This window comes from Carcharhinus amblyrhynchos, chromosome 2 (assembly GCF_965287045.1).
Source record: "Carcharhinus amblyrhynchos chromosome 2, sCarAmb.v2.hapA, whole genome shotgun sequence".
Taxonomy (NCBI): Eukaryota; Metazoa; Chordata; class Chondrichthyes; order Carcharhiniformes; family Carcharhinidae; genus Carcharhinus; species Carcharhinus amblyrhynchos.
In genome coordinates, this window is record NC_137325.1 from 80,641,995 (window position 1) to 80,659,328 (window position 17,334).

At 42.6% G+C, this 17,334-nt stretch overlaps 1 protein-coding gene across 1 annotated transcript in view; it reads left to right on the forward strand.

The window, feature by feature from the left end:
- tfpi2 (tissue factor pathway inhibitor 2) overlaps positions 1–13,691 on the forward strand; it is a 67,598-nt gene extending 53,907 nt beyond the window's left edge. Inside the window, exons 3-5 of the mRNA XM_080207980.1 lie at positions 3,095–3,274; positions 3,387–3,560; positions 12,594–13,691. Of these exons, the coding sequence (XP_080064106.1) occupies positions 3,095–3,274; positions 3,387–3,560; positions 12,594–12,700 (461 nt within the window). The 3' untranslated portion in view covers positions 12,701–13,691. The remainder of the gene's footprint in view (positions 1–3,094; positions 3,275–3,386; positions 3,561–12,593) is intronic.
- The last annotated feature ends 3,643 nt before the right edge of the window (positions 13,692–17,334 follow it).

The following is a 17,334-nucleotide window of genomic DNA, read 5'->3' on the forward strand; positions in this document are numbered from 1 at the left end:
CACTGAGGAAAGAAAACTTGACAGGAAGGGAGACGGTTCCTGTTTATTGAAGCAGTTTTAAATAGAATTTGAAAAGAACTGAACCATGCAACTGACACTTACAAATTATCCATTAGGCTAATAAAATATTAGGCTGGGTGCCTGAGTTTCTGCCCATCTCCCAGCCAAAAATTTCCAGGGTAATAAGCTCCATGCATTTCAATATGATTAGCGGCGCAGGACTGCTGGGTGGGATGGGTGGAGGGCGGTGTGGGGATCAGCACATCGGGACTGCCATAGGGAAGTCTGGGGGACCAACGATCAGACGGTGGCCGGGTGGGGTCAAAAGGCCAGCGATTGGGTGTTTGCGGGGCTGGCCAGCGATTGGGAGGCTGGCAGTGCGGGGCCACTGCACATGCACCGATCTCCGCTATGACAGATTGGCGCACGTGCAGTGGCCCATTCAGCGCCTTGCTGCCGCTCCCTGATCTTTAGAGGGAATCTTGCTTGAGCACTCTGTGATGCACAGAATGTGGGAGATTCTATTTAAAAATTACACTTAAAAAATCGGCAGGAGTTACTCCCATTTTCAGGTGAAGTGAGGACGTCTTTTGGTGGAATCCCGGCCGTTATATTTATTGATGCGGTTTTATTTTACTTTTTAAAAAAAAATGCTTTTAGATTGACTCAAAAATCCTGTTCTTTCAATGGAACTGATTGTCAATGGGGTCTCTTGCACCAACTTTACCTAAACTGATGCTGCAAAGTGCTTTCACAAAGCCAGTTATAAAAAAATGCTCCATTTCTTTTCTGCAGCATTTGAATTTTTTTCTCTGAATCTGAAGACACTTGCTGAGGCAGGTTCCAGATGCTCTCGGGGATCGTGTCCAAATAAATAACCATTATCTTCACAATGAGATTGATCTTGTCCTCACCCCATGTTCCCAGACAAACACTTTGCAATAGTACATTCGTAACTGGATAACAATCAGAGTGAGAACCATGGCATTCTATCTTTCCGGTGCATGTCACCTTTCACTGACGGAAATTATAGCCCCCCTATTTCCACCTGGGGCAATTTAACACTGAGGAAAGAAGGAATCTGGGGGTCATGTGAATTTTAATTAATAATGTTCAAAACAAAAGTGGAAAATGTGATTGCATGTGATTTGGCCTGTTAATCTGCCAACAAAGCCATCAAAAAATTCAAGTCAGCCCTTTAATAAATTGCTATGTGAAAGCTATTTTATTTTGCCTTAAGTAAAGAGGAAAATAAAGACTGTGGTTGACCTAACTGCGAGGGAAAGTCAATGGGACCGTTCAAAAGTTACACGTTTTTTTTGAGAAATTTATAAACATCGTAGGAAACAGTGATCATTTGGTTTTATGCTTTGTGGGTGAACACCTCTGGTAGCCTGTCTGGTAATGGTGTGAATAATATGAATGTATGAAATAGTAACAGGTGTAGGCCGTTCAGCCCCTTGAGCTTGCTCTACCATTTAATAAGATCATGGCTGATCTGATTGTGTTGAGTTCCACATTCCTCAATCTACCTCCAATAACCTTTGGATTCCTTTGCCCAACAAGAATCTACATAACTCTGCCTTAAAAATATTCAGCGACCCATTTCCATCGCCTTCTGAAGCACAAAACTTCCAAAGTCGCACAATCCTCAGAGAAAAATATTCTCTTTGTTTCTGTCCTACAAAGGCAACCCCTAATTTTAAAACAGTGTCCCATATTTCTGGGCCCCTCCAAAAGAGGAAACATCCTTTCAACATCCATCTTGTCAATATCATTCAGGATTTTATATACTTCAATCATGTCTCTCCTCACTTTTCTCAACTCCAATGGAAATGAGCCAAGTCTGTCCAACAACACACTCATTCCATCTGTCAATCTAACAAATCTCTGAACCGCCTCCAATGCAAATACATCCTTCCTTAAATAAGACCAAAACTGCACACAGTATTCGAGATGTTGTTTCCCAATGCCCTGCATAGTTCAGTATATAATCCTCGAAAATAATATATGTTTAAAAAGAAAGCAAATCCAGCCAGAACAAAATGGTCAGTGATTAAATGATTCAGCCTCATTTCATGGCTGGAATTTTCTGGCTGTTCAATCTGGCAGGTTCTTCTGGTTCTGTTGCATTGTGGGTTTCCTGACGATTTGGGGTGCAGTCAATAGAAAATCCCCTTGACGATGATGGGACCAGAAGATCCCGCTATCTTCGAATGGCATGCCAGCTCCCACCATGAATAACCTGCTGCTGGGAGGTCAGAGAATCCTGTCCATTTTATTCCTCAAATTATCCAAGTACTAAATTCAATAAAAGGAAACTTGTTTTGTAGTAATTATGTAGAATCCCTACAGTGGGAAGGAGTCCATTCAGCCAATCAAATCTGCACCGACCACAATCCCACCATCTATCCCTGTATTGACTCTGCTAGTCATCGTGATTAATCACAGTGCCAGTCACCGTAATTATCACAATAAGTGATAATATAGCATGACTAATTCACCTAACCTGTGCATCTTGGACTGGGGGAGGAAACCAAAGCACACGGAGGAAACCCATACAGACACGGGGAGAACGTTCAAACTCCACACAGACAGTGACCTAAGCCAGGAATCGAACCTGGGTCCTTGGCATTGTGAGGCAACAGTACTAACCACTGTCACTCTATACATCTTGAATCTCATTGACTTCTCTATATAAGATTTTGCCACCATCCTTATGGTCAGGATTTTTCAAATGGTGGGAAATGTCATGGGCAGAATTGGAAATTTGGAGATTGACTTCTGATGAAAATTTCTGGTTCTACTGGGTCACTGACTGATTTATTTTTGTAATCCTCCTTTGAAGAGCTTGGGACATTTCATTGCACTAAAGGCACTATATAAATGTATGTTGATATTTTGAAATCTTCTTATCCCCATATTCCTTGATATCCATCAGGGAATTGGGGTAAGAAAAATTCACAATGCTTCTTTTGACTACATTTTACCTATATAGCTGACAGTAATATTGCCCGTGATTTCTTATAGGTGGAAGCAGTGTGGATAAATGCATCGTATAACACATTTAACAACATTCTGTTTTGAATTGCAGAGGTTCCTAAAAAATGCAGGTTGGAGGCCGATGCAGGACCATGCCGTGGTATGTTTACCAAATATTTCTATAACTTTACAACGCAACAGTGTGAGGACTTTGAATATGGCGGCTGCTTTGGGAATGATAACAACTTCAACGACATTTCAACTTGCCAGAAGGTGTGCAAACCATCATCAGGTAATTAACTTAAAATGTGTTGTTCTTTGTTTTAAGTTATGTAAAATGAAATAATAGTTTTCCTTGCAGAAATGTGGATACTTTCAAAATTATGATCTTGATTTCTTTACAGCTGTACCCTTATTCTGTAGCAAGCCCAAAGACAGAGGATCTTGTTCAGCTGATATCCTGCGTTTTTACTTCAATGAACAGAGCGGCACTTGTGAGACTTTCAGCTACTCTGGCTGTGGTGGAAATGACAATAACTTTATTTCCCTTAATCTTTGCCAAAAAATATGTCAGCCAGGTATGTCACATGATCATGGGCACTCATATTGGGAAAATGTGCATATATCATCAGAATCTTACAGGGCAAAAGGAAGCCAATGGGCCCATTGAGTTTGTACTGATCACAATCCCACCCAGGCCCTTTTTCCATAACCTCACACATTTTCCCTAGCTAATCCCCCTGATACGAGGGTCAATCCACCTAAACCGCACATCTTTGGAGAACGGGGGGTGCTGCAGTGGGCAGGCAGAGGTGTTCCGGACAGGAAATGTGAAAGTATGGCTTTTCCGGATGTTCTACTGGTATTTTTCTTTATTCACTTGTGGGATGTCGCTGGCTAGAAGAACATTTATTCACCACTCTTAATTGACCTCAAGAAGGTGGTGGTGGTATGCCGCCTTGAACTGCTGCAGTCCATACAGAGTGTTGTTAGGGAGGGATTTCTAGGATTTTGCCCTTGACAGTGAAGGGATGACAATATATATCCAAGTCAGGATGGTGAGTGGTTTGGAGAGAACTCCCAGGTGATTATGTTCTCATGCTGCTTTGGCCCTTCTAGATGGTAGTGGTCATGGGTTTGGATTGTGTTGCCGAAGGAACATTGGTGAGTTACAGCAGTGAATTTTGTAGATGGTACACACTGCCGCCGCTGTGTGTCAGTGGTAGATGAAATGAATATTTGTGGAAGGGGCGCCAAACCGGCTTCTTTGTCCAGGATAGTGTCAAGCTGCTTGAATGTTGCTGGAGCTGCACTCATCCAAGCAAGTGGAATATGTTTTATCATATCCTGCAGATGGTGGATAGGGTTGGGGTGTCAGGAGATGATTTATTCACTACAGGATTCTAGCCTTGGATCTACTCTTGTAGCCACAGTGTTTATATAACTAGTCCAGATCAGTTTCTGGTCAATGGTAACCCCCCGGGATGTTGACAGTGGGATATTCAGTGATGGTAAAGCCATTGACAAGGGGCAATGGTTGGATTCTCTCTTGTTGGAGGTGTTCATTGACTGGTACTTAAGTGACACAAATGTTACTTGCCACTTGCTTGCCCAAGTCTGGATATTTTCCATGTTTAGCTGCATTTGGACATAGACTACTTCAGTATCTAAGGAGTCACTAATTGTACATTCATCAATGAACAAGCCCACTTCTGACCTTGTGATGGAAGAAAGGTCATTAATGAAGCTGTTGAAGATGGTTGGGCCTAGGACAATGAAGAGCTCCTGCAGTGATGTTCTGGAACTGAGATAACTGACCCACCATAAGCACCTTCCTTTGTGTCAGGTATGACTCCAAGCAGCAGAGATGTTTCCTCCTGATTCCCACTGCCTCTGGTTTTGCTAGGACTCCTTGATGTCATGCTGCGTCAAATGTCGCCTTGATGTCAAGAGTAGTCGTTCACACCTCACCTCTGGTGTTCAGCTGTTCCCTCGATGTTTGAACCAAGACAGAAATGAGGTCAGGAGCTGAGTGACCTTGGCAGAACACAAGCTGAGCTGGTTATTGCTGAGCAACTGTTTGCTTGATAACACTGTTGTTGATCCCCTCCATCTTTTTATTGATGATCGAGAGTAGACTGATGGAGTGGTAATTGGCCAAGTTGGATTTGTCCTGCTTTTTATGTAGATATGTGGCATCGTTTCCATTTATTTCTTCACGTTTCCTGTCTGATTGACTTGTTAGCCAGTAATGCTATGATACAGGGCCACTGCTGAGCAGCGAAAACAGGGTGGGAAGAAAAGATTATAGTTGGAGGAGGGAAAGAACGTGGGGAATGATGAGAGTTGGCAGTAGTAGAGCTGGAAGCAGGCGAGGAAACAATTCTATTTCTCCTGACTCAAAGCCTCAGCTGTCAATATACATCACATCTCATCTCATCTCCCCTTACCTGCCAGCTTCAGTAAGGTTCAAACCAGCTGAAAAACATTAAGAATTAAAAGCCAGTGTTTTTTTAAAAAAAATTCAGAAGCTCAAACCTTCCTTGAAAGCTGTTAGTAACTGAGCTGTCCCTTGACAGCAGATTGGCCACTTGCCCTATTCACATCACCGTTAAATCTGGAAATGGATGGACTCCAGTTAGTTTGGGTTAGTTTAAATTTTAAATTCCATCTCCAACCTCAACCCACCTGTTACTGGAACTAAACTTTCCCCATAATGACTGTCAGATTTTCCAGTAATACGCTAAGATTTGTTTCTCAATAAATAGTCAACTTCACATTGCATTGTTCCTTTGATGTGTCCAGAATGGCACTGCTATGATGGAGCACCCAGTTGTCCAGGACATGGACTGATCCCCAGTTGTGTCATCTTCTCCCTTCTTCCCACTTTTTGCTTCTTGCATTCTTATCTACACACACACACACACACACACACACACACACACACACACACACACACACACACACACACACTCTCTCTCAAATATGCAATTTGTACAGAACTCCCACACTACTATGGGTAGCACAGTGGTTACTTCTGCTGCCTCATAGCAAAAAGGACTCAGATTCTATTCCAGTCTTGGGTAACTATCTGCATGAGTTTCCTCCAGGTGCTCCGATTTTCTCCCACAGTCCAAAAATGTGCGGGCGAGGTTGATTGGCCAAGTTCAATTGACCCTTGGTGCCAGGGGGATTAGCAGGGTCTGGGTGGGAATGTTGTCGATACAGGCTTGAGGAGCCAAATGGCCTGTTTCTGCAGGTGAGGAATTCTATGATTCTATTACACTAAGGAAATGCATTAATTTCAGTCCCTGCCTGTTAAGTGCTGTTGCCACCGACCAACCGCCTCCTCCCCCCCTCACCTATTACGCTTACCTTGTCTTGCCTATGTTAGCAACTGTGGTACAATGGATTTTGGTAATGTGGCCAGTTGTTGGCAGTGTGTGCAAGGTGTGACAGTGACGTTTGTAACATTGCTGAGTGTGAGGGAAATGTGAGGCAGGAAGTGTTTGGGTTTGAATGGTGCTTGATTGTAGGAGGTGCGTGAAGCAGGAGATTGTGAATGCGAGTAGTGCATGAAGCTATTGGCTCACTTGTAAGGATATTCCATATGAAAATGTATTCATGTTCCTTGAGCATTGATTGAAATCCAATCCCTCAGGGTTAGACTGCTGGCATTATTCACAATGGTTATCTGCTCCACCCATCCTTGCAGAGTCTGGCTGGAACATCTGTGATTCCCTGAGCAATGGAAACCTCCCTCCTTCCGTCCGCTTACTGAAACAAAACCTCCAGGATTGAAATTAAAGAACCTTTGAGCTTGCTGTCTGGTCTGTTGCACCATTTGTTCTGCTCATAAACTTTTTGTTAATGACTTTTAACACTCAGTGCAGCCAGAATTCATCTGCCTTTTAAGATTTGGAGGATTGCTGTACATGGTGTTAGACTCAGAGGAACTTGGGCTATTTGCTGAGATGTTTAACTGTGGACTGTGCACCACTACCATTGAAATTAGCAGGCAGCTTGAAGTCTGGAGGAATGCAAATTAATTGCATATCATTATCCTTGTGCCTTTCTTTGGGGAAAATCACATTTTTAGGCCCTTGTTCTTTTCAAACTAATTATTTATTCCCTAAATAATAGCAAGCAGGAGGCAGCAACTGAACAACTCAATAAATAGATCCCAACTGTAGACTTGCCTCATTCAAGATCATGACTTTTGTATATTTTTTGTAATATTTCGATCTGTGTTAGGTTAGGTGATTTTAATAGCCAAATTGATCATTGAGATTCAATACACATGGCTAGCCCACACTCATTGAGATGAGAATAAGCACCATTATTATGGCTAAAAAGACAGAAGTAGGCACACATTATTAGGTTTCAGGAAATTCAAAGGCTTTTTTTAAGTTGGGTTACACTGAGGGAGAATTTAGCATAGCCAATGCATCCAACCGGTACGTCTTTCGGACTGTGGGAGAAACCAGAGCACCCAGAGGAGACCCACGCAGACGTGGGGAAAATGTGCAAACTCTGCCCAGTGACCCAAGCCAAGAATTGAATCCAGGGCCCTGGCGCTGTGAGGCAGCAGTGAGAAGATTGGAGAAGAGAAGGTTGAGAGATTTGATTGGCATATTCAAATCCCTGAGGGGTGTTGCCTGAGTGGATGGGAAGAAATTTTCTGTCAGTGGAAGGATCAAGAATGAGAGGACACTGATCTATGGTCATCGGAAAAGAAGCAATGGTAAGAAGAGGAAGTATGCTTTTGCACAGCGAATGGTTAGAATCTGGAATGCACTAGCTGAAAGCTTGACAAAGGCACCTTGAATTTTTCATTAGTGAATTGGATCAATACATGAATTGGAAAAGTTTTCAGGGTTCTGGGGGAAAAGGAGGCAAGTGGGTCAAGACAACTTGCTCTTGCAAAGAGTGATCATTGGCAAAATGGGCTGAATGGCTTCCTTCTATGCTATGAGTCTAACCTTTGAAGAATTTTTAGATACAGACAAACCATCTACCCATTTTGATGAAAAGATCTTTGTCCACAGGAGTATACTTTACTTTCTTTTGCAACATATCTAACTTGGTACAGTCGACTTGCTGTCCTGTAGTGAACTGTTTTCTGGTCAAATTTACAACCTACTATATACCTTTGCATGTGGGTCCCCTTGTGTTGGAACCTGTACAGCCATATGTAGATTTCACGTTGAAATATAGTGAATACCATTGATCTGTAAAGTGCTCCAGTCATTATAAAAATACAGTAGTAAAATTTCCCAGTGGCAGAAGGAAATAATTTGTTTCCTTTCTCGCCCTTCCACTTCCTTTGGGGAATCCTTTCTTTTGCTTGATACATTGTTTTTAACTCCAGATGACCTCTAGATCCTCTGCAATAACGGAAAATAACAATTGAAATATCGAGATGATGGGTTTTACCGACAATGTTGATTACTTTCTGTGTCCCAATTAATTCCATGGCAGAAACATCTTAACCTCTGAAAACAAAAGGTCCCTGTGATGTTTCCTCACTATTTCTTACTGTCATTTTCCCTTCCATAGATAAGTTCAAGCTCAAATTGTATTTGTTTCCTCCTAAAACATCAATTTTAAATATATCTTTAGTATTATAATTCCTTTCTTTGTCTAACCATGCATGTACCAAGTTGGTACATGTATGGTTAGAACCTGCACATAGGGTGAAACTTTACAAGATTTTTTCTCAATGTCCAGCCAGGATCTGGAGAGTTCCAGATGCATTTTTTGGGCAAGTTTTCACAACCGATTTTATGCACCCTGCCTGAAAAGATGGGCTAGTCAGAGAGGCTGTGGGTGGGGTTTAACTTGCCAGACAGCCTATAGATAGAGTTATTGTGCATGTGCAGGCCTCTGATGCTGCACATGTGCACTAGCTATAGCAAGAGTCTAACAGACAAGAAGAGAGCAGTTGGGCCCCTGCTACTGATTGCAGCCTCAACTAGTTCCCCTCACCCTGCAATCACGGAGACCAGTGGCCAGAGATACAGCCACCAGTCCTCACTATTCAGATTGATTGCAGCCCCCAGGCACTGCCTAGTGGGCATTGCCCAGGTGCCAGGCTGGCACTGCCAGTCCACTGCTCAAAGGGCACCCCGGCCTTTCACTCGGCCTCCCTGGGGAGGGTCTCCAGGGCCTTTGGTTCCACTGGTAAGGCCAACATGACTGTTTCCCATTTATGAGGAGCAGGTAGTTTCTTTGCCGCAGAACACCTCTCCCAACAAGGCCATAAAGGCAAACAAGCCCACACAATTTAGCGCCAGGCTGACTAAACACATGGAAATCAATATTTACATAATTTATTGGATGAATCTGGGGAAGGGGAGAGACAGATGGCAAGGTTAAAGAACTTTGCTCACCTTCAGGCCAGCAACACATGCACATCCCGTACTTTCCCCCCCACAGATCCCAGAATGGCAACACAACTCCCCATCCTCACAAACACACACCCAGAACCCATGCAGTAGTGGCCTCATATAGTGCTGCTTGACAGCACTGAGGCTGTAGAACTGCCACTTCAGACAGTTTCCAGCCCAACCCCGATCAGCAACAGTGCTGCTACTGCCAGCACTAGGACCCAGAGTCATCTCTAAGACCCGAGGTCAGTGGTCTGACCCGGACCTGTGCTGGAGGTTGGACTCCGTGAGAAACAATAGCCCAGCACCCACTACACACTGTCAGGCTTGTCCTGACCGAAACACTACTTGGCTGCAACAAAACAACCCCGTCTGAGCAACACTGAGCATTGTGAAAGCAGAGACTTATCTCCTCACTTATCCTCATTGATCAAGTGTCTGAATGAGACTTTTGTACTTGAGGTGTTTTCCTAACCGATCCAGCTGAACAAGGTGATTGAGGCAGGTGAGCTGGGATAATTGGATGATGGCTAATGACATTGTGATGAATGCAAAAAAAATGCAAATTGACTTTTTGCCCATTTTGGGTAGGGTCCCGATCGTGCCTTTTTTTCTGTTGGATAAAATGGGAATGGATGTGAAAGCCGGTGGCATTCCAGCTAGTTGCTTCGTGCGTGATTTTACGGCATTTTCCAGCAGTAAAATCGGTGCGATTAAATTGTAAAATTCTGCACCTAGTGAAATAAAATGACTAAACCCTATGATGTATGAACAAGTGAATTTGGAGTAGGTATAGGCCATTCATCCCCATCAGTCTTTACTACCATTCAGTAAGAATTTTAACCTCAAATCCACCTTCCGACCTACCCCAATAACTTTTCACCTTCTTCCTTATTGAGAATCTATCTACCTCTGCCTCAAAATATTCAAAGACAAAGGGAGTGATTCTTCCACTCTGCTGTGCTGCTTTTGTGGTCAGTGAGTGAGGAGACTTGAGCAGAGGCTGTTTTACAGATGCTGGGTGCCATGGCCTCCACGCATCGCCAGATTTCCAGCGCCATCAGCTCTGCACCACTTTCTGGCACAATGCTGCATAATTTATTTAAATGCGCATTTTAAACATCATTAGTGGGCCTGGGACTGAAATCCCCTGGCCCACTAGTCATATCCCCCACACCACCCTCGACCAGGAGTAGTTCACTTGAGGGGAGCTGGTGACCCAATCCCGCTGGAGTGAAGGGGGACAATCGACACCCTCCCAGAGGGTTGGGCGCCAATGGAGGGGCCCCTGGGCAATGCCACTTTGGCATTGCCAGCCTGGGCCCTCTGGCACTGCCCAAAGTTCAAAGTGCCAATGCCCAGGGGTACCTTAGCACTACCCCACTAATGATCAGGCAGTTACAAGGGGGTGGGGCCAGAGGGAGGCAGGGCCTCTGGAGAGCGACAATCAGTGGGAATGGGGGGGACCCCTGCAGAAGGATAGCAATCAGAGAGAGGGAGGCCAACAATCAGAGCATGGGGGGGAGGTTGGCCTGCTGGGGGTAGGTGGAGGGGGTCAGGGCTGCTGGTGGTGGAAAGGAAGATCAGGACTGTGGGTAGGGACGATTGGGGCAGGGGGGCCAGGCTGGCCTGGACATGTTAGAGGGGCCAGCGATCAAAAGTCTGGCAGTGCAGGACTATTGCGCATGCTCCGATCTCCATGCTGGTAGATTGGCGTATGCGCAGTGGCTTGGTCAGCACTGTGCTGCTGGCCTCTCCAGCAGGGATAGGCCCTGCCCACTAGTTTCTGGAGTTTATCAGGCTAGTGCACACTGCAGTGTACAGAGTGAGGGAGATTCATTTTGAAACACCCACTGAAAAAACAAGGGATTTACTCCAGTGTTTACACAAATTTGACACTCAGAATTTTTTGGGGAGAATCACCTCCATTTGTTTTTGAGGAAGAGTTCCAAAGATGCACATTGTCTCATCCCTGTCTTCAATGAGCGATCTCTTACTTTTAAACAATGATCCTTAGTCTCCTAGATTTTCCCAAAAGGGAACCCATCCTTTCCACATCTACTGTGTCACAGGGTTTTGTATGTAGCCATTAAGTCACCTCTTACTGTTCTAAACTCCAGAAGATACAAGCCTCATCTGTCCAATCTTCCCTCATTGGACACCCATTCCAGGTATTGGCTCAGTAAACCTGCTCTGAACTGCTTCCAATGCATTTACTTCTGTCTTTAAAGAAGGAGACTGATCTAGTATTCCACACCTCGTCTCACCAATGTCCCATATACCATAGGCTCCCTACTTTGCAATCAATTAAAACATAGAAAAACCACAGCACAAACAGGCCCTTCGGCCCACCAGTTGCACCGATGATATCCCTACCTACTAGACATACCTATAACTCTCAATTCTATTAATTCTCCACCCAATAAATGAAAACATTCTATTAACTTTCCTAATTACTTGTTGCACTTGTGTGCTAGCCTTTTGTGATCCATCCACTGGGATACTAAGATCCCTCTGCATCTCAGAACTCTACAATCTATCACAGTTGGTGGATTAAATGCTTCTTTCATATTCTTCCTGCCAAAATGGACAATTCCACATTTTTCCATGTTATACTCCACTTGCCAGATATTTGCCACTCTTTTATCCTGTTTCAGCCGCCTTCTGTGTTGTTCACAACTAACTTTCCTACTAGTTTTAAGTACACGTTTCTAAGTTTGCTCGGATGTTGTTCATTTGTGGGAGAAACCATTTTTCAAAAAATAAACAGCATTCCTCGTATACCAAAATAGAATTTTAAAAAGTCAGTTCCATGTTAAACAAAACAAAATTTGTGTCATAGGATTATTTGGATCAAATAGCTGTGAAGGACACCAAACAAGCATGGTAGCCCAGTGATTAGCACTGCTGCCTCATAGCACAAGGAACATGGGTTTGATTCCTGGCTTAGATCACTATGCGGAGTCTGCACGTTCTCCCCGTGTCTGCATGGATTTTCTCTGATTTCCCTCCACGGTTCGAAGATGTGCAGGTTAGGTGGATTAGGCGTGCTAAACGCACCTTAGTGTCAGGTGGACAAGCTAGGGTAAATACATGGGGAATGCAGGGATAGGGCCTGGGTGGGATTGTAGTTGGTACAGACTTGATGGGCCAAGTGGCCTCCTCCTGCACTGTAGGATTCCATATATGTCTTTTCCTTGACATTTTGTGTCCTTTTTGCAGGTGACAGGAAACCAACGCTGATCGAGAGCTCTCCTCCTGCAACAGTGCTTCGGAGAATAAAGAATCGAAGAAAGCAGTACTTAAGAAATCCAAAGAGATATAATTAAAGTGTTCACCTTTCTTAGCACAAATCCAGCAATCTTCCAGTTTATTTTAACCTTAATAACGAAGCAAACTGAGGCCAAGTTTTTCTTCATATTACTGGAACCTGGAAGAAGGGGAGGGGCAATTGACATTTAAGTCTTCCAAAATATTCTTAGAGTAGAGATCTTTCTACATTATGCTTTTGTTTACATTTATTTGGGTGTCATTAATTTTGTTTAAGGAAATACTGTATAAAGGACAGGAAATTCAGGAAGGAATGACTTGATGCATCAACTGAATATTTCTCCTTTCACACTTTTCTGCTATTCTAGTGGAAGCTGGTGGTTGGATGCAAAATGCCATATATTTCAAGTGGAATTGAAGATGTTGATCTTATTAAATATCTTGCTGGAAGATTTGTGCACCTTTTTCTGCTTAAATGACCATTTAATTGGAAAATACCCATTTCTTGCCTTTTCAGTGAGTTATTTCAGTTCAAATAAACACAACCACAGATTAATTTCTTCCTTTCATATTATCTCTTCAATTTAACTCTGCTACTGTATTTGAACGGTGTTCACCTCGAATTTAGGCTATTTGTGACTGACAGGCTAGGACATAGAGGTCAGCACTATTCGTGAGAAGAATTATATAACACAAATTTTAAGCTCTGCTTCAAAGGGAAGAATCTTTGCAAAACCATTGTTTTTGAGTCAGCAAGATTTCATTGCTGCTTCAAATGGTTGGATTGACTTTAAATCCTATAATTATTTAATGGCTACTGAATTACTTTATTTTAATGGGCTTTTTTTGAAATTAATTATATATTGGCCAAATTAAAGATATGAATTACTAGAATTTATTATCCGAATAAGGAAACCTGGTAACTTTCAATGTTATTGCCCTGGTGGAATAAACTCTGTATTGTAACTCCCTGTTATCAAATGTAATTATAAAGCAGGCAACATTTTATGTACTGAATCTTTAAAATAATAAAATTGAATGAAAAACAAATGATGCGCTGAGTGAATGTATTTATTTCTGCAGATTATATGATAACAGCTCTGAATGTCTTGTGCGTAACATTATAACCTTTACATAGATAATATAAAATTAATGGCCTGTAACCTCTGATCACTGTCGGAAAGCTGTGGGCTTCTAGAGATAGAAGAAACTTTTGCACATTTACCTTTGATGAGAAATTGTGCAGAAACTCTCGAATGGAGGAGCAGCCTTTGACCTTCAGCACAGCCATCTCCCCAGTCCCCAGCGCAATGCAATCGAATCTGAACCATGCTCCTTATGATGAGGTAAAACTGGGAATGCCCCATGACGGTCCAGTTTCCAAAAGACAGTTTTGCATTGAAAACAGAAGGATTGCCCTGCTGTTATAAAGGTATGTTGACACTTGTTTTCATTTTTTTGCTACTTCTTTTAAGCAATTAATACTGCTGTTATTGGTTCACTCAAACTGTAAGTTTATCTTATTTGAACATGAGTAATATGTATAAATACATGTTTATTTGTTTTAACTTTGAAATTATTATTTAAATCTGCATTATACATGCTTATACGTGTTCGTATATTTTAGTTTAAAATATTCTAAATCTGGAAACTATTTTAAATCTGCGTTCTATTATTATAAAAGTTATAATGTTTTCATGTTGTTTAGTTTAGATGATGATAATTGAAAATTTAATTGGGAAGATGAGAGGTCAGAACATCTTGAACCATGATTTGGATACCTGCATGAGATTGATCAAAGGAGGGTTCACATTTTGGGCCACGGAAAATCTTGACGTGTTTATCATTAGTATTCTTCTGCCTTGTTTAATTTATTTGTAATTCTCATACTTAACTGTTCTGTATGTTTCAATAAAGCATTTGTATAATTTCATATTTAAATGTTTTGTTTCAATAAAGCATTAGGAAATTTTTGTAGTTAATAGAAAATCATTATTCACAAAAAATTTTATAAATCCAAAACTTTGATACCATGGTAACTTTTAATTAAACAATTTATTTTAGCAGTTGCACTGATATGTTTAATTGCCTTGTCTTTTCAAGTTTCTTACAAAATATATATTTCTCTCGCAACAATCAATAAAATATCTATACAACAACACAACAATTCTGTTGTCTCTAAACACGAAGGTGAGGGAGAGTTATGAGGAGAGGGAAAAGAAGTGAGCAAAGTGTTTGGATTTTACATGTAGTCTGACTTTTCCACGCCTACATCAAAGCCTGAAAAAGAACTTCAGTTAAGAATCAAGCGAAAAGAGCCATGTTCCACTGGTGGTGAAACATGACTCCAGATTTTCATGATGTACTGGATTCTGTAATACCAATTTCACATCAGCTTACAGGAGACTTGCATATGTCATCTTAAGAGATATGTTTTCCTTAAGTATTTGAACTAACCAAGTTGCATAAGGATCAATGTTACAACAATGTTGACCTTTGGCTTGATTTTTGCAGGCTGGCTTCCAGCTTATCCAAAATGGCGCTAGAGGTCAAAATCTGGAATTCCCTTCCCTGAACCCCATCCTCACCATTTCCATGGTGGTGGTCGGAGCGGTAGATGTGCAGCTAAATGGCAGAGGGGGGGACTGGTAATGTTAAAATGGCAGTGCGGGCTCGTTGAGCCGAAGGGCCTGTTTCCCGGGCTGTTTTTGTTCTTTGTTCTTTGTTTGGACTGTGCACATATGCGGTTCATGGAAGCAAGTGCACATGTTAAAGTTCAGGTGTCTTCAATCCAATATTCATTAGCGGCACAGCGGTTAGCACTGCTGCATCACAGTGCCAGGGACTGGGGTTCAATTCTGGCCTTGGGTGATTGCCTGTGTGGAGATTCTCTCTGTGTCTGTGTGGGTTTCCTCTGGGTGCTCTGGTTCCCTCCCACACTTAGGTTGATTGGCCATACTAAATTGACTCTTACTGTCAGGAGAATTAGCAGATTAAATATGTGACATGGGGATTGAGCCTGGGTGGGATTGTTGTTGATGCAGGCTTGAAGGGCCAAATGGCCTCCTTCTGCACTGTAGAAATTCTATTCTATGATATCCAAAATTTAACTTGTGCACATGTTTCAGGAGAAGATCTAGAGATATGATCCTTGGACATCATTGGGAATATAAGGTCCTCTCTGATAAAGGTACGTTACCATGAAGTCCCTTTGTGATTGTTAAAAGTAGACATGAATGTGCATATAGAGTGGATAAACTAATTGGGACTGTCAAAAGGGCTGTTAATGGAGCAGTCCAAACATTTAAATATCCTTCCCTTCAAAAATTAAAAAAGCTGCCTGAAATTAAAAAAAAAACAAAAATTTGCTATTTCATGCTGATTGTTGACATAAGCCTGAGATATATCATTATGCAATTAGTTCTGCATTATTAATTACACAAACCTTCATTATTGCAGTAGGATAACTGTCAGTTCACCATTTGATTGACAACTCCAAGTGCTTATGAAGTGTTTGAAGTGGGACCATAATGCAGATACTTGTTATAAGCAAATATGTGGCTGAAGAAACTTAACTGTAGTGAATGGGATTTCATCAATGAGAGTATTTTTATATAGTAAATATATCAAAAAACACTGAGAAATATATTTCCTCTCGGCATGGGTCCTGAAGTTTGCCCATGGTGAATACTGAATGAGTTGAAATGGATGGTGTAAATGTAAAGGGGGTGATTGGGGGCATTGGTTGGCATGATTTGGCTCTATCTTGACGTAGGATGTTATAAAGGGTCATGGGGTGGTAATGGTTAAATGTTGGCAGGAAGATAAGAAGAGTCCTGGCGAACTGAGGATCTGGGGAGGGAGTATGAAAAGCTGGGAATGGAATTAAAAAGTAGAACCGACAAGGTGGTTATCTCTGGGCTACTGCCTGAGCCGAGTGCAGACGGGCGTAGGGTTGATAGGATTAAGGAAGTGAATGGGTGGCTCAGGGATTGGTGTGGGAGGAATGGGTTTGAATTTATGGGGCATTGGCACCAGTATTGGGGTAGGTGGGACCTGTTCGGGCGGAATGGGGTTGGTCTGAACCGTGCTGGGACCAGAGTGCTGGCGAATCGAGTAAAGAGGACTGTAGACAGGGCTTTAAACTAATTGGGGGGGGGAGGGTGCGAGGGTAGGTGACATTACGGGGTCTAAAGTGAAGGAGAGGGTACAGGTGAGGTTAGAGGCCGAGGATGTCCCAATAATAGAGGGAGTAGGGGGCGTGAGTATGGTTGGTGGCGTTACGGCAAATAGGGTCCAGGTGAAGGCTGGGATGAAGGCACTTTATCTGAATGCACGAAGCATTCGGAATAAAGTGGATGAGCTGGTGGCGCAGATCAGCACAAATGGATATGATCTGGTGGCCATTACAGAGACGTGGCTGCAAGGTGACAGGGACTGGGAGCTGAATGTCCAGGGGTATCAAGTGTTTAGGAAGGATAGGCGGGAGGAAAGACGGCGGGGGGGGGCGTAGCTCTGCTGATTAAGGATAGCATCAGGGTGGTAGCAGGGGATGATATTGGAGCCAAGGAGCAGAAAGTGGAATCGTTGTGGGTAGAGATTAGGAACAGCAAAGGGAGGAAGACGCTGGTGGGTGTCGTCTATAGGCCCCCGAATAATGATCTGGAGGTGGGGCGGGCTGTTAACGCGCAAA